Genomic DNA, 25,966 nt, shown 5'->3' with positions numbered 1-25,966 from the left:
CATTTAGTTGATTTGACTGAATTTCAATCAGTAACAAAAAACTGCTCAATCACATTCACTGCCTCAGAGCCTGGGCAGCTTACAAGCCTCCAGACCTCCTGAGTCCTCAGGACCTGAGCTTTCACACAGTCTGAGGGCTGAAATTTTCCAAGTCCCACAGTAGATCTCTGTTAGATTTAACTTTCAGACAGTCCAAGGGCTGATATCTTCTAAGCTCCTGAGTAGATCCCTGTTAGTTTGAACCTTTCGACAGTCTGAGGACTGAAACCTAAAAGTTCTTGAGTAGTTTGCTGTTAGTTTGAACTTTCTGGTTAACAGAAGCCTTAAAACTTGTGACCATGAGTCTTGATTCCACATTTAGACCATCCATCTGAGTTCTTCTCAGACCTTCACCTGTGAGTTCTTTAGAAATCCTGAACAAACTTTGATTCTCTTCACTGAACAGTAAAGTTTGTGGAGATCAGAAGGTAACATTAGTTTGATGCCTTCAACTACGAGTAGACTTTATCTGGAAAGCAGTTTTCTGAAATGAGCTCTGAGTAAATCTGTCCACAATAAAACCAAGAATATAGAAAGAGGAAATGTTTGAAGAAACAACTTAATGTTTTCATTTCAGACTAGAAAATGCTTTAAGACCTTTATCTGTTTTTGCTCTTTTTGATCGTTTTATTGTCTCTTCTCTTTAATTTGATCTTCTAAAGTCTAACTGGTGTCTTTTCAAATGTTTTGTCTTTAGTTTGATTCTTCTTAAATGTTTAGTTTTGTTCTTTTCTCACCTTTTATTCTTTTCTAATGTCTGATTTAATTTTAAAATGTTTAGTCTTTTTGTTTGTTTTTCAAATGTTTTATCGGCTTGTTTGAAAAATTTCCTTTTCTTTCCCAATGTTTTATTTTTAGATATAATCTTTAAGGTTTTTCTTTTTAAATGTTTTACCACCATTTGAAATGTTTAATTTTTTAAAAATGCTTCATTGAATTTTCTGCTTAATTCCTATTTAAAGTTTTGCCTTTAAGATTTAATTTTCAAAATAAACATCCATCCATCCATCCATCCATTCTCTATACACCGCTTTATCCTCACTAGGGTCGCGGGGGGGGTGCTGGAGCCTATCCCAGCTGACTCGGACGAAGGCAGGGGACACCCTGGACAGGTCGCCAGTCTGTCACAGGGCTACATATACAGACACACAATCACTCTCACATTCACACCTATGGGCAATTTAGAGTCATCAATTAACCTCAGCATATTTTTGGACTGAGGGAGGAAGCCGGAGTACCCGGAGAAAACCCACGCATGCTCAGGGAGAACATGCAAACTCCATGCAGAAAGATCCCAGGCTCAGGCCGAGACTCAAACCAGGGATCTTCTTGCTGCAAGGCGAAAGTGCTAACCACTACGCAGCCCCCAAAATAAACATTTAATTTTTTAATTAAATGGTTTGTCCTCTTAAAGGTTTAATAATCTAACTAAATGTTTTGTATTCTTCCTGTTTAATTGTATTTTTTAAATGTTTAATTGTATTTTTTAAATGTTTAATTATCTAAGATATTTCATCTTTAATATTTTTGTTTAAAAATGTTTAATTTCATAATGTTTTGTATCTAATATTTTGTCTAATATAATTTAATTGTATTTATTGTTTAATATTCCTTTTAAAAGTTTTATTGTATTAAATGTTTTTTCCTTTGAATTAATTGTTTTTAACATAGTTCATTTCTTTAATGTTTTTTCTGTCAAGATTTTAACCCCAACCTTAAAAATGAAACAAACCCTTGAGTCACAATGAAAATACTTCTGTTGTCACAATCATGAGTTAGTCAATTATTCAGTTTAACAATTCAACTTTATTTGTTTAGCACCTTTCACGCAGATGACAAAACTAAACAAAGAAAAAAACTATGCTAAAACTTTGATTAAAATTCAAAAACATATATAAAAAAGGTTTAACAAGGTAATAAAATGTTGTGTTCAGGGGATGGAAGAAGTTTATTGAAGTCTTCTTGGGTTCACATGGTAGATCATTTAAAATAGAAACTTGATACTCAGTCTAAGGAAACTGCAGAGCGACAGAAGAACCAACAATATCTCCCGTTTTCTCCCTTAATGAGTTGAGTCTTCTGTTTCAGACCAAAGAACTACAGACTCTTCACAACCTGCTCAAACTCTTAGTACAGGACCTCACCACACGGGTCAAGAAGGTTTCCTTCTCATTTCTACTCTGAAGCTCACCTTCTCCTGCTCCAACTACTGACAAATGTTTCTGCTGCTCCCAAGTCTGGTCTCCAGAACTTCCTAAAAACTCTCTAAGTCTCTTCTGCTGCAGGTTGCTTTGTAGAACAGTTCCAGAAAATCTCACTAAACCACATGGAGGGGCCTCAAGCTAATCGTCCAAATGAAAAACCAAACTAGCACAACCCAAACACTAAAGTCTCTTGCAACCTACCAGAGAAGCTCTTTAAACAGAGAATCAGGACAGGAGCTCTTATCTTCTGGACAACCAACGTTGGTTCACAAACAAGAATGCAGAATGTGTCTGACCAAAAACCTCTCAAGACTCACTACAGCCAAGATAAAGACACAACTCAGCTGCACCAAATCCACTAATCACTGCACACATTAGCACCATGTGCTAACTGTGGCTAAAGAACCACATTTACCAAGACAACTATCCAGTACAAAGCCGTAAAACACATCAAGAAACACATTAAAGTCGATTTTACTGCTGGAACGCCTAAAGAACAACCTAAAGCAATGGAACCAAACCCGGTTCAGTGAAGAGAAGTAGACAAAATGTTTGACTGCAGCCAAATAAAGCAGGAAGATACTTAGCTGCTCAGTTGTTCCTGATAACACCAAGCAGCCACCTGGACAGCCAATAGGAACACAACTTACTGGAAGACCAGAGGGCTAGCTTAGTGAAGTAAATTTAGTTTAAAGTTGAAGCAGAAAGTTAACAAAGAAAGTTGAAAACCACCTTCTGATACCTGAAATCTCTGAGTTTTCACACATAGAACGCCTGAACATGTCAAACTGGTTCCATAGTAGAACCATCATTATAAAAACATCATAGTATGGTGTGTTGCTCAAAAAACATTACAACCGGCTGTCTCCGAGGAGCAACACAAAAACAGGACAAACGCTGGTTTCCAGGGGGTTGAAAGAGTAAGTTAACAACAACACAACATGTGAGCAGAAAAAACACAAAGTCTGTCTTTAGTTCAGCTGAAAATATTAGTTTTTGTCTTTTTTATTGACCAAACTTTTCAGGAAGTAGATGAAGAATAATTAAAGCTCTCATGTAGAAGTCCAACTTATTTTGGATCCTTGTAGAGTTTGATCTTAGAGTTTGTAAAGCTGTTGAATTTTTTAGAATCACATGTATTGTTTTGGCATTTAATAGAGAGTTTAGTGTCTGATTGTAATTCTGTTCAGTGAATGGATAATTTAAGTTATGAAGATATGTTTTGTTTTTGCTTAAGCACTTTTTATTGTTTAGCTGGCTGATGTGGTCAACTTGAAGCTGTTGAGTATGTGCATTAAAATCCTCCATACAAATGTTACAAAGTGGTTGCTGGAGTTATTTCAATTATGCAGATATTTATGGAAAATACTGAAATGTGTTGTGCACATCCAATCACAGAACTTTCATCCATATTTTACAAGAAGAACCATTTTCAATACTGCCTGCCCTTGCTCTGTTTTTTTTTTCTGATATTTTTAAGCTTAATGTTTTTTTTATTATCCCTTAATGTTATCTCTGTCATACAATTTTAACAAAATGCTCTTAAAATACACCAGAATGCAGGAAATAGGATCAATAATTTTTAAATTGTTCTGGGAGAGGGCCCCTAGACCCCCCCACCAGCATCACACACAGACCAAATCTCACTTTAAGGTCTGGTCACAAGTTGGCATGGCCACTGTGGCCTAAAACATTTACACAGTAAAGTATCTCTGAATAAATCTAAATCTGGCCAAAAAATGGAAAAGCAATTTCTCAGTTTTTATTGGCTGTTTGTGAATTTAAACATTCACTCACATCCTGTGCTCAGGCCCCCCGGTCCTTAAAACCTAGTGACGCCCCTGATGTGAGGCCATTTTTCAGAAAGTTGAAATTGAAGTTGAACCCGATGTAAACCTTTCAACAGAATAATGATCCTAAGCACACTTCAACATCCACCAAAGAATCCCTCGAGAAGAAGAAATGGAGATTTTTGGAATGTCCTCGTCAAGAAAAACAGGCACAAATCCAAATCCAATGGAGGCATTTGAGATGGGTTGCATGAAAACCCTCAAACATCTTGCAGCTTCATTACGTTTGCATTGAAAAGTGGTCAAAAATGTCAGGAATCTGATGTTACACACTTGGTGACGCTTGCAAAACTCCTAGATTTAGTTATGTCTACTACAGGGGGCAATAGTAATTCTGAGGCCACTTACTTTTTCCATTGACAAATATTACCAGATTAAAACATTTTGTCCAGTAAACGATTTTGAAAGATGTTTTTGTGATGTTTTTGGTGGCACTTTTATCTGCAGACAATATTTCAAAGATAATTAAATGTTTTCTTGTTCAAATATGTTAAAAAAAAAACAATTTCCATTTTTTTTCAAGACTAGCTGCTGTAGTCTATGTATACATACACGAGGAGCCATAGGCATGTGTTAAACTTATTAAAACTTTAGAGAAAGTAAAAGAAAATGTCCTTAAAGCAACTGCAGACCAAGTGCCCTAGAAAACATCCTGTTGTGGCCCACACTAGAACTGTGGTCGTATTTGAAAACTCCTTGGTAAATTTAACTATTTGAATGCTGAGAAAAGATCTGCTCCTGAAGGTTCCTTTAAAAAATAAAATACAAATAACAATAATAGTAAATACAAATACAAAAATTCACTTACAAAATCAACCCGTGGAACTTTAATACAGAATAGTAAAGTAGGGAAGTGTTTGTTGCACAAACTGACTACTCTTTTATATTCCTTCCCCAACTATGGCTGATTCTTTAGAATGGTGTCACATTTGTGGTCAGGGTGATTACAAGGGGTTTTCTTCTCTGTGTTGGGAAATGCAGCAACGTGTTTCCTTAATTCGACAATAAATAATTTTGTCCATAAATAAGATTATTTTTAGTTTAATCGATAACTCAAAGTCTTGCAAAGTCACCTTAATAATTAGCCAGTGTCATTTGCAGTGTATTTCCCATGTGACTTGTGATATTCACCAGAGATAAACACGTCTGCCAACATCTTTGTTAGCATCACCACATCCTGGCTCACTTCTTCTATTTGAATTTGTTAATATTTTTTAGAGTGTTAACAGTCAACTAATTAAGAGTTATGCCTGCATGGAGTACTGACTAGTTTAACGTAACACATATTAAAAGAGAGAGAAATACAGCAGAATTTGTTAACAGATTTAATAGGAACAAGTTCTTGCAGTTGCTTATATTGATCAAGTTATGCATTCTATTTGAATCATTCTGTCTTGAAATGTAGATGGAAAAGTACTTTCATATTTCATAAAGCTGTTACCTCTTTGGTAATATAATTCTAAAGATTAGTAGATGTGTACTACAACTCTTTTTCTTTAATTGAGGAATCCACAAGTAATCCACTCTGTGCACAGTATCAAATTGTACTGTAACTGTCTGCATTTCATGCAAAGCAAATGCTGTTTAATGGGGGTGACCAAAAGGAGGAAGCAACTAGCTCTGTGGTTGCATTGACATGGGTTAGCAGTCACCTCCTGTTTATCACAGAACACAGGCAGACAATATGCAAAAGAGGACGTTGGCCTCTCACAACACACACATTTCATTTTCATAACCTTTGCTTCCCCGAAATATTGGCACGCATTGACCTCTTAACACGCAAGCAAACACCCAGAAACAGAGACACCTACATTTTCATTTTAATAAAATCTCACATGCAGAACTTTTCCCAGCATCACCGACACTGAGCAAACCCACCAAAGTAGCGGGCAGCCACTTCCTTCAATGCCTTACTTTGATGTATAGGAGCACTCGGCAGCCACTTCTTCCTCGACCAAAAGGTAAGTCAGTTTGTCAACGCTGCACTGTGGCCATTTATATTCTAGCATTGTTTTTTTTGTTAATAATTAAATGGTAAACAACAGTCATCTGTACTTCTCAACCCTTCAAACGCTGTAATTTTTCATTTTAGTCTAACTGAGGTGCTTGGTGAGTTACGTTTTTGCAGTCTTGTTTCCTGTTAACCTAACCATAGGTAAACCACCCGAAGATATACAAGATAGCAGACTAAAATCATGTTGCGGTTAGTGCCTTTATCTGGAATATGTGGTCAAATGTAACCAACTCAAAGTAGCAGTAAAGTAGGTAAATATTATGTGCAGTGTCTAATAATGTGCAGTTTTTACTTCTCTCTTCTCTCTAGTCTTCTCTTTGTTTACTCTCTTTTCACTGATTTTTCATGTCTCACTATCAATTTCTGCCCTTGTCTTTATGTCTTTTATTTATGCTGTGCCTCCCTCTTACGTCTTCCCTTTCTTTTTTCTCTTTAAGATGACTTCTACAGTCGGCAACAGCACAGTCTCCACAGCCGAAAGCTCGACAATGACCATGACCTCTGTACTCCAAACCTCAAAGGCAACGACTGATATGAAAGCTTCTGAGTACCACACAGTCCTCCTAGTCATCTATTCTGTGGTTCTACTCTGCGGCACCATTAGTCTGAGTCTGATGATGCACATCATGAAATCCAGCTCAACTTCCACCACCTCCATCGCTGTACTCAACCTCATCTTTACCCACTTCATCTTCCTCCTCACGGTGCCCTTTCGAATTTACTATTATGCCACTAATCACTGGAGCCTGAGCTGGGGGTGGTGCAAAATGGTCAGTGGCATGATCCACATCCACATGTACATGTCTTTTATCTTCTACGTGATCATCCTCATCACCCGGCTGCTGACTTTCTACAACAAAGCTAACCAGATGGTGCACTTCCAGAGAATTCATGCTTTCCTTTTAAGCGCTTTTGTGTGGATCACTGTGCTTGTCGTGGTCCCATGTGTCATCCATTTTTCCTACGGCAAACACCCACAGGAAAACGTCAACAACAGCAACAGCAACAGCAACAGCACTAATGGACATTGCTTCAATTTTGGAAAGAGTATAAAGACTGCTATTGCGGCTAACTACATCATAAGCACCTTGATCATAGTGGTAGCGACCACATTGACAGCCCTCCAAGCCAAAGTCCTTTGGGTTCTATACAAGAAGCATCGCCAGGGGTGCACCTCTCAGCAGGACTTTGGGGCTCAGCTGAAGAGCATGTGCTTCGCCCTAATCATGGTGGTGTGCTTCATTCCCTACCACCTTTTTCGGTTTTATTACTTGGAGAATATTGACTTGCAGAATATTAATGAGGTGTTTCTGAGTTTAACCACTTTTAACTGTTTGGACATGCTCACGTTCATGGGGAGGAGAACTTGCAACATATGTTTTGTAGGAAGGAATTTCTGAAAACTGTGGGTATGATGAATGTGTGTGAACGGGGTTTCAGGAGACTTCAGTTACATTTTTTTTTTTTTGCTGTTATGGCTTCAATTGATTGTACTTTATTTTGTTGGAGCTCCATATATGCAGATATTTGATATCAGAACAACCGTACAAAAATAGCATCAGAATAATCATTTAAACAGATAAGATGGAATAAAAGAACAAAAAAACAACAAAAAAAGAGAATGTAAAGAGCAGAAAGATGACTAAAAATCCTTAAGCGGTACATATAGTGCAATTAGCATGCAAACTATTTTCAGTTTCTATCAGCATTTGTTTGAGAGTTTCTTTGAAATATGAACCTTTATGAGCATCAGTTGGACAAAATGATCTTATAGGGCTGTTGTCCGTTTTCTTTGATTTGTGTAGCTTGTTCTTTTTTTGGTCATTTTCAAAAACACATAAAAAGAGCACCGCTGTAATCCAAGACATCGCTAATTCTGCTTCATTTGTTCTACCGCTGTTGTGCCATGTGAAGTTATTATTTTTAAATTATACAACACTTAAACTGTGCTTCTGTCTTTTAATCATAACAAATGTTATTATTTGATATTTTGTGTCCTACTTGATACTTGAGGTGTCCATAGAGAGTCGGGGAACTTGGGGAGAGACGTGTGACGTGCAACAGTCAAAGTCAAACAGCAGATGTTACATAACTGTTAAACTGTTCTTCTATTGATCAAAATGCTGAAAGAATTTGGCAGGACTGCAAACTGCCATTCACTTTTGACTCAAAATGAGTGAACTCTTGCCACCTGCTGGTCTGTGTTTATACTGCATGCAGCTCAAAGCTTGTGATTTGTGTAATGTACTCAAAGACTATGGATTTATTTTTCATCACTTAACTTCATCTGAAAGGCATGAAAGGAGTGGAGATGACAACTAAATTAATTTCACTGTATTTGCTAACACTTAACCCCTGTGTACATAGCTCAAGTGTTCGGCTGCATAGCTGAGACGAGAAATAAATATCTAAAATCATTACTGCTCCCCCATTATTTTGTGAAACATTACCTCAGACCTCTTGGATCTCCTATGTTCTGCCCTCTGAGGTGGTGTTAGAGGTCCTGCCTGACATAGACATACGCACACAACCACACACACACACCTGGGGATCTTTTCCTTTTTGTTTTTATGGCGCTGGGTTACTGTTTAACATCCCCACCCTAGTTTGAGTTTGTTTAGTAAATCGATCTAATGACAGGGCTATGGTGGCGCCAACCAATGTGTCGCTTCATGAATTATAGGCCGCTCAGCTCTCCAATCTTACCTTTTAATGTTGTCGAACACCTTAACCATTTTCCCATGCTCAGTGTCATTTAGGCTAACGGCACACTGAGGGCTGCTCACTTTCAGGGAACAAGTACACCTGGATAAATGCACATCCCAGGCAGGAAAAGAAACACAGGTAAGTCGAGCTTTTCTTGTTCAGTATATTATCATTAAAATCTAAATATACACATTGGGATTAAAAAAGAGTGAGTATATTAGGATGTGGTACTGCTTTTATAGAGGAAGTGAAGCTTACCTTTAGCAGTTTTTCAAGGAAGTTTGCGGACGTGTTCCCCTAAATCACGTGGTTTAGTATTTTGGTGGTAATGGTGAAACTCCTGCTTCACACACACGCTGCTGATATACAGTACAAGCAGAGCTCACCTCTCTGTCCGCAGACAGCATTTTGCAAAAAAACAGATAAGAAAGACTTACTTTGTCATGCATTCTGTGCTGTAAAGATCATGTGATAACCCATATCACCTGCACAAGGACATAATCTGTAACAAAAGCGAAGGACTGCTAAAGAGGAAGGTGGTGATTCATTCACATTTTTTGTTCTCTGACACGTTTTGTGATGTTAGCACTGAAAATAAACCCAGTCTTATTATTTAATACCATTTTTTAAAATCACTATCGTAATCAATTAACATCCGTACCCTCAGATTAAAGATTCTTAAGGGCTTCTTTTGTATACCTACAGAAAAATGCCAGTTTTATCCATGGTTACTACACTTCTGGCTTTGGCCAAAACATTAAATATACACGTTCACACACAAATGTAGACACATATATAATGCAATGCAATACAAACCACAGAGCTGAAGTAATTTTGTGTAGATTGCAATGGTGAAGCTATGTTGAGACATTCAGAGAGCTGACAGTCTTATATGTAAATAATGCTTTATTGAACTTCCTTAAATTGCGCAAGTAATTGTGGTAACTACAGTCTGAAGACACGAGGGAACTGTGGTGCATTTTCTGAGCCGGCACATACCTCTAAAATTTAAGGAAGTGCAGCTGACAAGTGACACTACATCTGTTTATACCTACGCTTCTCTTTACTTGCACACAAACATCATTGGTTTCCGAACTGGAAAACAAGGCAACAAATAAAAGCAAATGTGGAGGAAATGGTGTGGAGTTTAAGGGGTGAATGCTGTTTTACTGAACTGTGTACTTTTTACTGTTGCCTGGCTATCAGGAAGTAGGGCTTTACAAAAGTGCGTTAGGTGGCTAATCATCATCTGTGACTATTAAAACCTGCAGTCTAAATAGAGGCGACAGTATTATGGCCAGTTCACACAGAGACAGCCTCTTAGCGCTGGGTTTTATGGCCACAGAGAGCTTTAGGTTGCTAGGCAGATGCAAGGTTTCTCAGTTATGTCCTGGAAGAAGTCATAAGACCTGTTGTTGTTTTACCTGTGTAAATCATGCTTTCAGTATAAATCTTATATGTTCACCTATAAAATGTGTGAATCAGCATTATGTTTTTAACATATTTGTGACATGAACAAAAGCAACAACCTGGGTAAGCCCATAACCTCAGCTTTTCCTGCCTCTTGCTATTTAATTTTCACTACCAAATAAATATAAATGTCCCAAAATACTCTTAAAAAAGAGAACAAATCCCTCCTAAATAAAGTTACTCCCCAGTAGTTTGACATTTCGTCTTTTGCAGGGATACAGCTAGGTTCTCGTTTTAGACTTTGCAAAATCTGAGGCGTGACCTCAGCTTGGATGCATGCCTGTCAAGTTTTGCCAATATGAGGTGTGATCAAGAAAGTGTATTTGATTTACATTAGGTTTCTGTCCCATTCAGAGTAGTCCTAATCCCTGTAATTACCAACACACACAGCTGATCAGATTCTTTGTTTCTGAATAATATGTTGCCATCCCACCAAATCTAGAGGCTCTTATATTCAAAAAGTAGAAAGAAAAAGATCAAATGAACTTTCAGTAACAGACTTCAATCACTGTTGTTTGTCCTTGCACTTCAGAATGAAGGTGAGCCTAAGAAGAGATTTTTTTTTATAGCTTTTTGCTTGTTCAACAATAGCTATAGTGTAAAGATGTTTACCTTTCAGTGAATATTGATTTTTTTTCTATTATTGTGTATGTCTGCAAGCATAAAAGCCCAATGAGTCTTGCTCTGTTTCAGTGTATTAAACCATCCTGATCACCTCTTATAGCCTCTCACAAAACCACCTTGCACATCCACACTGTACCCTTTATGTCTTCATACTTTAAAGCATATTTTAAGCTTCCTAAATCTGCTCTAATGCTGCTGTAGTTGCAGCTTCACTGGTGATCGAGAACATGATTGTAAAGAGTAAATTCTTCCCCACTCTCCACAAACTTGATGAGTCAGGAGGCCTAACCTTACTGCCTGGTTAAAATATAATCTCTCTATCACTTCTCTCGCTCCTTCCCCTCTCTACTTCTTGCCTCTGTCTCTTAACTCCTTTATCCCAGCCTCCAATATTATATCTGTTATTACCCTGTGACCAAATACTAATAGCTTTTTCTCCTCGAGCCCAGTCAGTAATCTGTGGTAATGTGTATTCTGATGTACTCTGCCTAAAGTGACAATATATTATCCCCTCGGTTTCTCATATTCTGTGTGCTTTTCTGATCGGTCCGCTCATTACTGATGTAGGGCATCAAGTCTCACGTAGTACTGCCTGTTATCATTTACAGCCCTTTCTAACACAATGCCACAAACTGATTAACTTAGCCACAGAATAAGATTTAGTGCAGTGAAACCCTTGGTGTAAAAAAGGGTGGGAAGGAACATTTTAACTGGTTTATGCCATGGCAGTAATTTAGAGAATGTCTATAATGTGCCCGGCCCCAAAGAGGAAGAGGGGGTGCTCAGGGTTTAAACTTTCATTTTTGATTTCCATTTTTAAAGTCGTCTGCTTCCCTTCCACATAAAGAACACTTCTCATGAAATTTGGCCTATTTTTACAGTAAGAAAACTTAAAAGAAGTGTTTCAAAGGGAAGGAAAAAGTCGCGGTTAGAGTGTTGGCATTTTAAAAAATCTTATTAAAAAGCAATGCAAATGTTGATTTTTACTGATAAAAAAAATCCACAAACAATGACACTGCAACTACAATAAATTCCTCCAGAATTAAGCCTTAGTTTACAATGATGCTCTGTGCAAATTAAATAATATGTTAAACAACCATACAGATTAGTGAAAGCACAGTGTGCGATCAATAAGGGTGTCATTTGAGATGTTTATGGTCAGTTTATTTCAAAGTGTATGGAGATTTAAAAACAGAGGGTTGAATATAAACCCATTGAGCGTGTTTGTGGAGGAGTTAATGGGAATTATCAGTGTTTTCTACTTCACTTTGTGTCTTTTATAGATTATATCTGCTGGGGTGGTGGTGCTTTTACTCTGCTATTGATTAGATTAGGAAACCTGGGAAGGACACATGTGCAAGTCACACACACACACACATACACACACACACACACACACACAGTCATGTATGCACACACAAACACCCCATTGTGCATGCAGATACACATCCACATTGTGTACAAGCTGTCCTTTACAAAATATGATGAAATTTATCTCATGGAAAAAAGAAGAGGCACATAAAAGAGACAGAAGAGAGGAGAAATATCTCATTCACCATTATCTATTCATCGCTGTGATAAGTGTGAGGGAGAAGGACAGATAAGTGAGGTGTAATAAGGTGAGAAGTCTTAGCCCCAGCTCCTCCCCTCTCCTCGTTCAACCCAATCAGATGGGATTATAGATATTTTATGCCAGGGATCTCCCTTGTCATGTTTGTAAGAATTAGATGAAACCAAGACAGGAAGAGAGAAAAAAGAGAAAGAGAGATTTTAGAGAGAACTCAGAAGAGAAGAGAAGAGAAGAGAAGAGAAGAGAAGAGAAGAGAAGAGAAGAGAAGAGAAGAGAAGAGAAGAGAAGAGAAGAGAAGAGAAGAGAAGAGAAGAGAAGAGAAGAGAAGAGAAGAGAAGAGAAGAGAAGAGAAGAGAAGAGTTAACCAGGTCGAAACAGGAATGAAATATCCTTCTGCTGCTCAGAGTAAATCTCTGTTAGATATGGAAGTAGCCAACTACTGTGAAGGCCTGGATCCCTCATACAGCACACTGGGCTTTGAGAATGCAGAGGTGCTTTATGTAGGAGGAGGTAAGTGTATTTGGATGCTGACACACACACACACACACACACACACACACACACACACACACACGCACACGCACACGCACACGCACACGCACACGCAAACGCACACACGCACACACACACACACACACACACACACACACACAACTAGAGGAACCCACAAACACACAACGCACAAGACATGCACTACAGACACAAATGTGAGCACAAATCATCTGATTTTCAGCATACTTGATAAATTCCACTCATCCATTATGGCAGTGTACAGACAAAACAGACTGAGACACAGATACAACTCACTCACGCACAAATCAGAAGCTGATGTGCACCAAGAAAAGAGAAGAGACTTGCACTGTGTATGTTCAAATATGAAGCCTCTTCATTAACGTGATGTATCCTAGAGGGAGGAGGATTTGGCATGGGTCGTCAGCCTCAGAACAGGATGAGGAGGTGTGTTGGTTTGAAAGACGAGACATGTATTAATAATGTGAAGTGAGAGCAGCTGAAGGCAAATGAGCTGCTATTTAGAGAAAGGGGAAAACTGTGCTTTTTTACATAACATAGTCCATGTGCCTAAATTCAGTGATGGGGAAATTCATGTCATTTCAGTGTTGGATTAAAGTGTAATAATGGTGTCAATAATTGTTTGATATGAACTTCACTTTCCTGTTGCTTGTATATGTAAATACTGTACGAGTAAGAGGAAATCTGGGGTTTGTTATGGAAAGAAGGATGAAATCAGAATGTAAAAATAGGAATTGCATGAATGTGTCATAAAGGTGTTTACCGAGGAACAAGCATGCATCTCAGTGATACCCAAGTTAGTCAAACATTAATTCTTCTCACACTGGCTGCAAAGTGTGGAATGGAGGGTGTGGACGGATCTGTGTTGAAACAGCTTTTTTTCATTCACGATAATGCTATGTTTTTGTCTTTGTAGGCTTTGACAGAGAAATCAATATGTAGAAACAGCAATTATTACAGTGCAAACTATGGTGACAATACTGCTGCAGGTGATAATGGTAGTGATTATCATGATGATGACAACAAGGAGATGACAGTTAAAATAAAGAACTGACTATAATATCTGATAGACCTGGTAATTGAACTGCCACTCAGTGCTTTCCACTGATTTGCAAATGCATATACTACAAATCAAAGGCACACAAATATCTTGGCAATAATTCACATCCCAACTTCTGCAACTTCACTATGGACTAGGCTGAACCGGGACAAAAATAAAAATAATACTATTGATCACTGTCCTTGTAATATGTAAATCAACCATGTCACTTCCTAAACACATTTTCTAAAAATTATAGCCATGTAATAAGACAGAGGGGGATCAAGAAACATTATGCAAATTGAAACTTCTTAAGTGTCTTTAATAGGTGATGTCGCAAAACTGTACATTTAACCGTGACAACTAAGCATTATAAATGATTCAATAGGTGACAGGAGTTTTCCAAATGAATGTTACATAATCTGTAAAGCCAGTAAAAGCTGTCCTCTGAACATATTTTTCCATATCCCAGGAGAGCGTAGCTGTTTACATATACTCATATAGTCTAATTAAATGAATGAACAAAACAACAAACACTGCTCACTCACCTGTTGTTAATGTTGATAAATGCTGGTTCTTGGAAGACAATGTAAGACACGTGAGGTTATTTTCAGCTCACGCTGGAAAACATAAAAAGTGAACATCTATGTTCATAAGAGCAGCAAGCTAAAACTGGTACATTTACAGAAATGTTGATTAATGTGCACTGTCCCTGTTCAAATAAACTAATAAAATAAAATAAAATAAAATAAAAGCTAGCCAAAGTGAAGCAGAACATAGCATGCACGATTAGTTTTTATTGTAATGTGCTCAACATAACTTTGCAAACACGAGCTAGTTTGTTGACCACAGGCATTTTTTTGCTTGGTTTAATTAAGATTTCAATGGGTACTTCAGCTCCAGAGTAACATATTGTTGAGCTACACAGCTAGCCCATTGATAGCTTCTGCTTAATATAAGCTCTACACTCCCTCTGCTCACCTTTGTGAGCACCACCGTCACCAGCCATGGGTGCTAAAGAAGGTCCTGCAGCAAACATGTCAGTGATTTTTGTACACTTGGCAGCATCGGCATGAAGAACCTTTCTTGTCTTGGCCTGCAATTTCTCCACACCTGCTTTTTGTCTTGCCTCTTTTTGGTACTCACCAACAGGAGAGGTGTTTAATGATGTGATGGGACCAAAGAAAAAAGCAATCCGCTTAACTTGTGTGTGCATGGACAGCTATGGATTCTACGGATGTGTGCTTGGTGATATCAAGCATTTTCTAGTTTGCTTGGAGAACTCCAGTCCATACATGCCAAGTAGATCAGTGTTGACACATTCCATGTGTGCACACTACTAGTCTTGTGGTGTAGTAGATGTAGCAGAAAAAAAATGGCCTGCACAAGGGCATCTGCAGATGAGTCTTTCTACACACTTTAATATGTGTGAAATATCACACCTACCTCATGCTTTGCTTGCTCTGTGTTACACTTTCCATGCTTGCAAGTGTGCAAGGGTCCATGAGACATAATTTCATTATCTCCATAAGTCTGCTTGACTATGTGTGGAACTCTTCACATGCATCCATGAGCAGCCCAAAACTTGTGTTCACATGAACTATTTTTGCAGAACAAAATACTTAATTACAATTTACTGGACATGTATGCAACTGATTCTTCCAAGTGGACTTCCACAGACTAGCAAAGTAGTATACTAACAGTAGCTATGTGTTTGTGGGTTTTTACAGCTGTCCGTGTCCATAGTGAAACATAATCAAGGCTTATGCTTTCTTTATTTGCAAGCTTCTACAGTTGGAGAAAAATGTTAGCATCTCCTCTGATATGCGGGAATTTACATTAACCTCCTTCACAGACGACTGTGTTCAGCCCAAAATTTGTGTAGTATAATACGACTACCTGTCAGTGGTATCTGCACCTTTCTGTGTGCTCCTCAACAAGGATTAAAACTCGTCCTTTGCTACTTTATAATCACCTGGCGTCTGTTGAGAGAACTCCATTCCATACAAGCAGAGTAGGTTGTTCTTTACATGTTCCATGCATCAAAACTGCTGCTGATCATGCACACTACTGTCCTTGTGGTAGACTCTCATTGACTTTGAGCGACGATGAAAATGATCTGATCTGAGGGAACCCCTGTTTCTGATTTTACCATTCCCTCAGGGGTACTTTGAAAAAAGACAATGCAGCAGACAGCAATGCATTATGTAACAAGCTAAAGATCTGACATGGATACTGAGGGGAATTAAGAGTTATGCCCTCACAATAATTGGAAGCATGCTGTCACAGCATTGAAATTCTATACAGGGATTTCATATTGATGATATAGTAAGGTTATCATGCTGAACTGTTTTGTGGACTGAAATACATTTGCCTACTGTTTCTTGGGTGTATTTCACTTTCATAGTGTGTGTAATATACAGATGTGTGTCTCTTTGCACTTATGTGTGTGTATTTACCTTTGTGAGTGCTTTTGTGTGTTTTAGACAGCATGCCGACAGAGCCGAGCCTGCCTGGTCCTGATGGGGTCAGCAGCAACTGTGCGATCTGTGGAGACAAAGCTACTGGGAAACACTACGGAGCTTCCAGCTGCGATGGATGTAAAGGCTTCTTCAGACGCTCCATACGCAAGAACCACGTCTATACCTGCAGGTACACACAACAAGGATTGACTGTGTGAGCACACTTAGGCACAGAAACACAGCAAACAAACAAGCAAAAGTAGACATGTACTCCTTTATGTACAATGTTCATTGCAGACAGATACTGTACACATACTGTGGTTGACATTTATTTGTGTAAGCAGTGTGTGAGAGTGGGTGTGTGTGTATTTGTGTAAACTACAAGACATAATGTACATACATAAGTGTACACTTAAGCCTTCTTTTATGTGCACCTCTTTGGTAAAGTGCAGATATCTTGATAACTTTCTTTTCAGTCTAGTTATCATGTTGTGGTACAGCTTATTATGCTTCAGTACAATGAGTCATCATGGCTTGCATTACTTATATCATTGTGTGTTCACTATGTACAGGTTTAGCAGACAGTGCATTGTGGATAAAGATAAGAGGAACCAGTGTCGTTTCTGCAGACTCAACAAATGCTTCAGAGCTGGCATGAAAAAAGAAGGTAGGGAAACCTGACTTGGATATGACTTAACTGTAACACTTTATCAGCAAAAAGATCATATTTTCCTTTATATCGAAACTGTACAAAGAGTTAGATGTAGAGATACAAACACAGAAAAAGGTCCCCTTTTTGAATATCTTGTAAATTTTGTGCAAAAACTGTCTCATCTATATCATATTCAGTGAGCAATCAGTGCTTTACATTTTTCAATGTAGTTTATTTTCATTTTTGCCACAAAGCAGAGGCTTAAACCTGTGGTCTGAGAAGTTGCTTCAAGATGGTTGAAATTGGCTCAGCCATAAAACAGATTACTTAGTGTGTGTGTGTGTATATTTATGAGGGGTATAACCTTGGCACAGAGTTTTATGACACCTAATCATGTGTTATTGAAACATGTTGTTCTGGATCGCCACTGGTTAACGTTTTACTCCTTTTGCTGATGCCAGCCTGTGTGGCTATTTTCCTAAATATTAACTGCCTTAGTATCTGCTGTCAACATTTGTATTTAGGACTCCCTACCAGCTTTTTAACGGTGATAACTACCTACTTAAATAAATTCTTGAAAATACAAAACTGGGAAGGAGTTTACAGTCCATACTCCAGCTTGAAAGTGGGTTGATTTTTACAATAAGGGCAGTACAGGAGGATCTGTTCATTCCCTGTTATGGTTCATTCAAGCAGGCACACACTTACACAGTAACCTTAACTGTTGTGTCATAGCTGTACAGAACGAGAGAGATCGGATCAGCTCCCGAAGAAGTATCCCCGACTCCCAAGACCTGCCACCCATTACTATTTTGGCCCAAGCAGAATCATTGTCTCAACAGGTGATAATCCTTTAATAAATGTCCTACTTAAATGCTAATCCATCTTTGTACGTTAACCGATCAGTCATCACATCATGTGTGTGACTAAATTTTTTCTCCTCTTTATCTGCAGATCACTACTCCAGTTGGAATAGCAGACGTATCAGAGCAGAAGTCGGGCACTGTGGGGGATATTTGTGATTCTATGAGACAGCAGCTATTGGTGTTGGTGGAATGGGCCAAATATATTCCCGCCTTTGGAGAACTGCCACTGGATGACCAGGTAACAGACTTAGACTTTAGCTCTGGAGCGCTGTCTTTCTATTTTGGTTAGCCTTTGTAGGTGTGTGTGTGTTCTCAAAAGGCCTGTTTTTGTGAAGAAGATACACCTCAGCAAAACAAAAAAAAAAAAAAATGAAAATAGAGATGATAGCCATGATTGAATGTTATCAATGTTTCTTTAAATCAGGGTATATGTGATGTATGTAAGGGCAAAGATGGGAGGCATTCTTGAATTGTTCTTTCTCTAATTGTGTGTGTGTGTGTTTGTCCCCAGGTGAGCTTGCTCAGGGCTCATGCAGGTGAACACCTCTTGCTCGGGGTTGCCAAAAGGTCAATGCCATTCAAGGACTTCCTGATTTTAGGTAGAAGCCGACCCGTAGAATGGCATCTTGTGTATGTGTGGTGTAATCGGGTGGTGCAGCACTGAAGCGAGAGCGCTTTGAATGATTAACGAAGGCTTTCTGTTTCTTTTTGACTTCAAAAGTGTCTCTTGTAAATGACATTATTTATTACTGCAACATGCATCAACATTGTACTGTAAGCAGATTTGTCTACTACAAACACTCAAGCGGGCCTTTTGTCACCACACTTCGCACGCATATTTACCATTGAGTGAAACAAATAAAAGTCTTCATGATTAAATGCATCTTTCTCTCAAGGCGACAACAGTCCTCCAAACTGTTGCCCCACCTCACACACACCTATCTTTCAGTAACAGTCACCTCCCCTCAACATGTCCACTAAGCCTACTCTCTGTGCCTGCAGGTAATGGTTACGTGATTCACAGGAACAGTCCAGAACCAGAGATATGTCGCGTAGCCAATAGAGTGCTAGATGAGCTGATCCAGCCCTTCCAAGATATTCAAATAGATGACAACGAGTACGCAGCTCTCAAGGCCATTGTCTTCTTTGACCCAGGTAATGAATTAAAAGTAACATTTAGTACATTAACCCAGCAGCCATCAACTAATTTGTGAGATACATTTAATAACATATCCCAGTAGCCATTACTAGGGATGAGTGGTTGCCCTGATTTTTCGGTTCACTCTTGCTTGTCCATTCAGAAACTGCTGCCTGTAATTATATGTAATTAAATTTCTGTCCGTTTGCCCCAGCAAGTGAAAAGCTTGGGGATTTTAGGAGAACTGGAGCAACCAAGCGGCTGCTTTTAGTTTCAAATGAATGTGAGGGAAGTAAGATTGCTTGGTTAAGGTCAGCAGTAGAATTTCTAAGAAATGATATTGTCAATAATTGTGGCGCAGAACTTTATGGCATATGTGCAAAAATGGTGGGGTCGTATTTTGTGATGGACCACAAATTAATCCTTCCTTTTATTATTTACACGCGTAATGGATTGTTTCATACTAGAAGCTAAATAAATGCCTTGTTTCAAGTCCTGTTTTATATTAGAAGTGAAAAAGGCCAACAAAAGTGGTAGAAGAAGGCGTAAGAAGGGAGGAAATGGTTAAACACAATGTTTTGATTCAGAAAAGATACAAAAAACAGCAATTAAAATCTAGACTTTTTATAGCTATTGTGTTCGATACACATAGCAATTTCTATCTGGATCTCTCTTTTCCCGATGTGTCCTGGCTACATTTCCTCTCCTAGTTAGAACCCAATCCTTCCATCCCTTCTTTATGCCTCCTCGGCCTAGTGTCACTACAATCCCTGCCCCCATCTTATGTTACCTGCCCCCCCCATTTAACTCCCCTTTACTAAATCCTCTCATTTTGCCTTCATGCCCCAGTTTGACCATAATCGTTCCATCAATTTCACTCATATCCTCAATTCCATCCCTGATCTTTCAGCTTTTTTTTTATCCTATCCTGTCCTTCTATCCTGTCCTCCATCCCTCCCTACCTTAATGCATCCCCCTCTTCCATGCTTTGCCTTCCAATCTGCAGATGCAAAGTCTTTGCGGGACCCCTCGAAGATTAAGGCTATGCGACTGCAGGTAGGTCAACCATTTGACCCTTCTGGCTTATTGCAGAAATGCAGCTGTTTTTAGAACGTTTTATCAGACTTTTCAACCATGTTACCGATTAACATCTGTGCGTCTTGATTTTCAGAAGCGAAGTCACCTCATTTTTAGCCTCACTATGTATTTTACTTCACATTTTCACAGGTTTGTTATCAATGTACCAGTCAACAAGGACAAATGTGCAATTTTCTTTCATTGTTAGAAACTAAAAGTATTGTGTGCTTGTGTGTGTATGTGTAGGTTCAGATGAGTCTGGAGGACTACATTAATGACCGTCAGTATGACTCCAGGGGTCGTTTTGGGGAGCTGTTACTCCTGCTGCCCACCCTGCAGAGCATCACCTGGCAGATGATCGAACAGCTCCAGTTCATTAAGCTCTGCGGCCTGGCCAAGATAGACAACCTGCTGCATGAGATGCTGCTGGGAGGTGAGACCAGACGACTTCTGTGCTTGTAAATCCGCAGAAAGACAAATAGGCTGACCTTCAGCAAACACCACCAAACGTTCCAGTGGAACTCCTCAACGATGAATGTGGTGAACTGTAGAATTACGACGCAATGTAGGAAACTAAAAGTATATATATATGCTCTGCAAAGTTTTCTAGGATATTACATTGGGTAAAAAGTTGAGGATGTTACAGAAAGATGGTTCAACTTTGCATAATTCACACACAGTATATATTAGGCAAAGCTGAAAGAAACTGAAGTGGCTATGAGATGCTGCTAGGGACATCTGCAAACATCTAAATATGTATAAATAAGGAAGCCTGAACTTAAAGCAAGAATGCATCAAATACATTCCACGGGAGGGCCATGACAGACAACTCAAGCATAAGATGAGATATGGAAATAAAGTAAAAAGTCATCTCCAAAAATGTCTTCCAGTTTTCACCATACATGCTAAAAAAAAACACCTCCAGAATATGACAAGTTAGAAGACGGTGTACAGAAAGCGCTGCATTTGTTTTACTTTCCAACGTCTTGTCAGAATGCGGAACTAATCCATATACAAAACAACAAAAATACAAACAGAACCCCCCACTGTTAGAATATAGTTGAGATTATATATATAGTAATGTGAATAGGTAACTTATAAAGCATAGAGATACAGTTTGAAACCAAACTTGGGGTTGAAAGATACATTTTTTTGAGTGAATAACTGATATGCATTTGCAATTAAAATGAAAATATCGTCATTCAAATTTTCCAACAGAAGACTTAATTAAAACCCCTTTTTTTTTTTTTTTTAGCTCTACATGTGTTTAATTAACAGTGATCTTTTCAACAATTAACCTTCAGTGTTGACAGGCTATTGCTTATAATATATAACCAATCAAATAGTGCTGAGCTTAAGAAAAAAGACTGATGACTCCAGATTGGAAGAGATCAGAGCAAAATTAGGGAATTTTTAATTCAAATTATTTTACACAAAATCAGTTTTAAAAAGTAAGGATTTGGACAATCGGAAAAATGTTGAGTATCAATCCAATTATTGGCCAAACTAATAACTGGTCAACCCCTAAACCAAAGACAAGTTAATCAAACCAAACATATACAATTAGATAGTCTGTCTTTCCTTGGCTTATGTATATCTATACATTTTTGACATATTAGAGTGGACAAATTGAATGTGAGCGTTCATAGGTTTTTCTTCCAGTCATTTAGATCTGACACAATCATTGTCTAAAACATGCACATATGCTGTTATATGTTCATTAAAACATCTTTCTGTCAGCTGGTTAAACTCTACCACTGTCTGTTGCAATTTATTTATGAGTCTCTATGTTGTGTGTTCAGGGCTAACATCAGAGCCGACACACCTACACCACCCAGCACACACCCAGCTGGCCCAGGACCCTGTGACTGGACACACACTGGTCATCAGCACCATGCCTGTCGCTCACACTCCACAAATAGGTAAGATTCTAATCTCAAATTCAAAATGCAATTCCAAGAAACTGCAACCTGCATGCAGTCCGATACTCACCAAGACAAGAGCAAAGCCTCTGACACACACATCAAAGTCCACAGACAATTTATCTGTTCTTATGAAAAAAGTGTGTGCCACCAGGTGCATTTCCATTAGCTTAGTTGAAACAAACAAATAAAAATCTGGATTGTAAAAAAAAAAAAAAAAAAAAAACACTAGATGTTTCTTGCAATGCTGTAATTTGCCAGAATTGATGAGCATTGGCCATATTCTATGTTTTTATTTGTCAGTAAAAAATGCATTTGGCTGTAGCACACCACCTAATGGCCACACAACGTCATTTACTTTGCTCCACATAAAAACATGTTAATTTGCAAATAAAGAAATAAGCAATCTAAAATGACCCTCTGTCCCTGCCTCTCTTCTGCAGCCTCTCCAGACACTCCCATCCCGTCGCCTCCTCAGGGTCCTGCCCCGGAAATGTACAAACACTTTCCCCAGTCTCTTTGTCCTCCAACCAGCCCCTCGCCGTCCACACAGACCGACCCCTGACTCCTTCCTGCACTCTGTCAAAGAATCCGACATGGGATCAGCTTCCTTGCCCCCCCTGTTCATTATCCCCGGTCATGGTATAAAAAATTATGACAGCAATCTCTATTCAGTGTCTGTGGTTGGACTTCACCCTTCTTCTTTCTGCTGTGACTCCTGGTGTGGCTGCAACAATAGGCATAGGCTTAGGCATAATGAAAGCAGCAGCCATGTGGAGCTTTTGCGGGTTTCTATTTTCCCACATGTGAGCATTAAGGTAAGCACAGTTTTTGTGCAATTTTTATCTGCTGCAAGTTCTTTTTTTCTTTTTTTTTCTTGTGTATCTGCGCCTGTTATTGTTTATTTCCCAGCACTACAGAAGCTGAAGCTCAGGGTGTGCTGACATTTTCTTGCACTACGTGGCACAATTTAGGCCCAAAAATTATGTTAAAACCTACCCTAAATTATGTTAAAACCTAGCTGTACTCATCACATAGCAGCTGCAGTCTCTGATGTGAGAGGAGTGTTGTGTGTAATTTGCAAAGATGGCACAGAACCAACTTTATTAATTATTTAAATCTCCCGACATGGCAGCAGGATCCGTCATGTAAGGGCATGTTCTCACACTAGAGCGCCATTGCTAACGGATTCCAAGTTCAACAGTAAAATCATCTTGGAGCAATGCAGCTGTGCCCTGGATGAGTCCTGAGCTCCATCAAATAGCTACATACACGCATTTTTATTAAAAGTCCAAACTCTGAGTCCAAATAATTAGAAATAACCTACTAAATATTTGCACTTGTTGCTTCCATTTCTATACACCGAGAACAAATGCAACATGTTGGTAGAACACTATAAAACAAGTTTACACATGTGAGGTATGGAGTCCAGTGTAGAGGTGTGAAAATTTGGAAGGAAAAGACTCCTGGAGAGGTTCAGATGTACTTATCTGTTACCTGTGATTGTTTCTAAATCAATTCCAGACCTGCACCATTGATATAAGACCTGACCTGACCCACAATTAAGTATGAAGTCAGAACTGCATGTTAGGGGGTGAAGATAAAAACTTGCAGAACAAAATGGCACGATGATAAATAAATGTCCGAAAAATTAAAGCACACTAGACCAGCTCAGACCAGCTGGATACCAGAAAATGATACACAGGCCTCCACTTAATGCATACACTTTATGCATACGTAGCACAGGGTTGATGTCGATTCACTCTGTAATCCTCCAGACAAGTCACTAGGGTTCAGGAATAACCAGCCTCATGCGACGTATTTCCAAAGGATATGACGACTGTTTGATGTTTTGTTTTGCTTGGTAAATTAGGTCTGATATTTCACAGAGACACTTGTTTTCTCTTTATTTTGTTTATGCTACTTTTAAGACATAATTGAGTCTATTTAATTAAATGCACAGCCACAACCAGCTATACTGATACTCCTGCAGCAGCAGCACCAATTATCTGCCAGTTCAGTCTAGAACTTACACTGCCAAATACTACATATTAAAATGTGGGATGTCATGTTTTTATTTTTTCATTATTTTGGAATTTCAAGCACTTTGCTTCTCTCTCTAAGTTTCTTTCATTTTGTCGCACTTGTTGCTTCTTTTAAAGGGGATGAGATGAGAAAATTACAAACAAAATTTGCTCATCACACCCAATTGTGTTTGTGTCTGTGATGTTTCAGGAAAATAGAGCCCTTAAACCTTACAATATCACTTCAAATGAAGTGAAAAATGCAACAAACACTAAACTATGATTTAGTTAAACAAGATGGGCTTCTTTGTAATCAAAACAACCGTAGTGCTGGTTTTATTGTCAGTTCTTCCATGTTCTTAAGGCACATCATTGTAGACATGTGGCTTATGGACATGACAGTGTTCCAACATTTTGATGTTGGGTTGGTTTAAACAAATGATTTTATGATTAAATGCTTTGTAACGTAGCATTAAAATAATACTTACTGGACTGGGCATAATGAGCCTGTCTATTGAATTCCAGAGATTTAAAATATTAAAAAAATAATGAGATGTTTCTGAGGAAACAACAATGGAAGAATTAATTGAAAACAGCTATCAAATAAGGAATGAATACAGTGTTTTGTTTAGACAGTATGCATCACAAGAAACCTCTAAACTAAGATCTAAGATCAGTTCTTTTGTTTAATCGAACCACAGAAATGTGTTCTTGTTTGTTTGTTTCAGATTTTCTAGATTTTATGAAGGAAGTAATTGACAATTAAATTACAAAACAACAAAAAATACTGTTGTTGGCATTTTATACTGAGCATATACAAATATATGTGTGTGTGTGTGTGTGTGTGTGTGTGTGTGTGTGTGTGTGTGTGTGTGTGTGTGTGTGTGTGTGTGTGTACAGTGTATAACTTACACAGTGACGTGTGCATAGTCCTAATAAAAACTAATAGCAGCTAAAACATATAAATGCTTTTGAACAACGATCAACATCACAATAATTCTTAAAAATGTCATGTTAAATGCATAAAGTAATATGGATAAAATGTAATATTTAACTTGCTGTACATAGTGACATAAATGATAGAAAATATCTAAATTATCTGACTGCTTTTCTCACTTTATTGAATGAAATGCCTTTTTTTGGTTTGTGTTGATGACTTGTACATTTCTTAATTTAAGTGTTGATTAAACAATTTTGAAGAAGCGATGAAACAAGTGGTCAGTGAATGTGGATTACATATACATGTGTGTGTGTGTGTGTGTTCGTGCTTCTTGTTTAGATAAAATAGGGAAAAAGTGAATCAAATACGCAATCGAAAAAAGAGATTCCTATCCAATCTGCTTGTTGCTACAGCCCCGACAAATCATTTCAGTACATTTTTGCTTAATGTAAGAAAAGTTAAATTGACATTTTTTCATATTTGATCCTGCAAGGAACACAATACAGACATACACATGATGATAAATTGATTGAAATGTATTTCAAAAATGGTTTACCCACATGCTGTCACTCTGAGTATGCTTTGTCCATTACTTTCTTCATGGAAGTCATTATGCTCCCCCATAGTTCCACTGGTCAGGGATATATAGTTTGTATCCATACTTTATTGGCAAGCTATTGAGACCACACTGTCGGATGATGCTGCTCATCTAAAATCAAACTAGCTTCCCCCATCGCCCATCCGAGAGAACACGCTTGGAGACAAATAGTGAAGCCAAACTAGAATGCAAAGCGGTAATTTACCCTGAAACTGAGCTGCACTGGGGCCAACTGTACTT

At 38.4% G+C, this 25,966-nt stretch overlaps 2 protein-coding genes across 3 annotated transcripts; both read left to right on the top strand.

Moving 5' to 3' along the window:
- Window positions 1–5,750: 5,750 nt before the first annotated feature.
- Window positions 5,751–8,605, top strand: LOC110950873 (probable G-protein coupled receptor 141). The gene is made up of 2 exons (XM_051940612.1): window positions 5,751–6,054; window positions 6,545–8,605. The coding sequence occupies exon 2, from the start codon at window positions 6,545–6,547 to the stop codon at window positions 7,505–7,507; it is 963 nt and encodes a 320-aa protein (XP_051796572.1). The 5' UTR covers window positions 5,751–6,054; the 3' UTR covers window positions 7,508–8,605.
- A 156-nt stretch (window positions 8,606–8,761) lies between these two features.
- On the top strand, window positions 8,762–25,302 carry hnf4g (hepatocyte nuclear factor 4, gamma). Of its 2 annotated transcripts, none has more exons than XM_022193706.2 (11): window positions 8,762–8,951; window positions 16,534–16,699; window positions 17,082–17,176; window positions 17,897–18,003; window positions 18,116–18,265; window positions 18,539–18,626; window positions 19,030–19,182; window positions 20,172–20,221; window positions 20,489–20,675; window positions 22,045–22,164; window positions 22,608–25,302. In XM_022193706.2, the coding sequence occupies exons 1-11, from the start codon at window positions 8,921–8,923 to the stop codon at window positions 22,727–22,729; spliced, it is 1,269 nt and encodes a 422-aa protein (XP_022049398.2). In that variant the 5' UTR covers window positions 8,762–8,920; the 3' UTR covers window positions 22,730–25,302. The 2 variants fall into 2 exon arrangements, with proteins under 2 accessions (XP_022049398.2, XP_022049397.2); XM_022193705.2 differs by lacking the exon at window positions 8,762–8,951 and adding an exon at window positions 12,229–12,987.
- The last annotated feature ends 664 nt before the right edge of the window (window positions 25,303–25,966 follow it).

Source organism: Acanthochromis polyacanthus, chromosome 20 (assembly GCF_021347895.1).
Source record: "Acanthochromis polyacanthus isolate Apoly-LR-REF ecotype Palm Island chromosome 20, KAUST_Apoly_ChrSc, whole genome shotgun sequence".
Classification (NCBI taxonomy): domain Eukaryota; kingdom Metazoa; phylum Chordata; class Actinopteri; family Pomacentridae; genus Acanthochromis; species Acanthochromis polyacanthus.
This window is presented reverse-complemented; position numbering and strand designations above follow the sequence as displayed.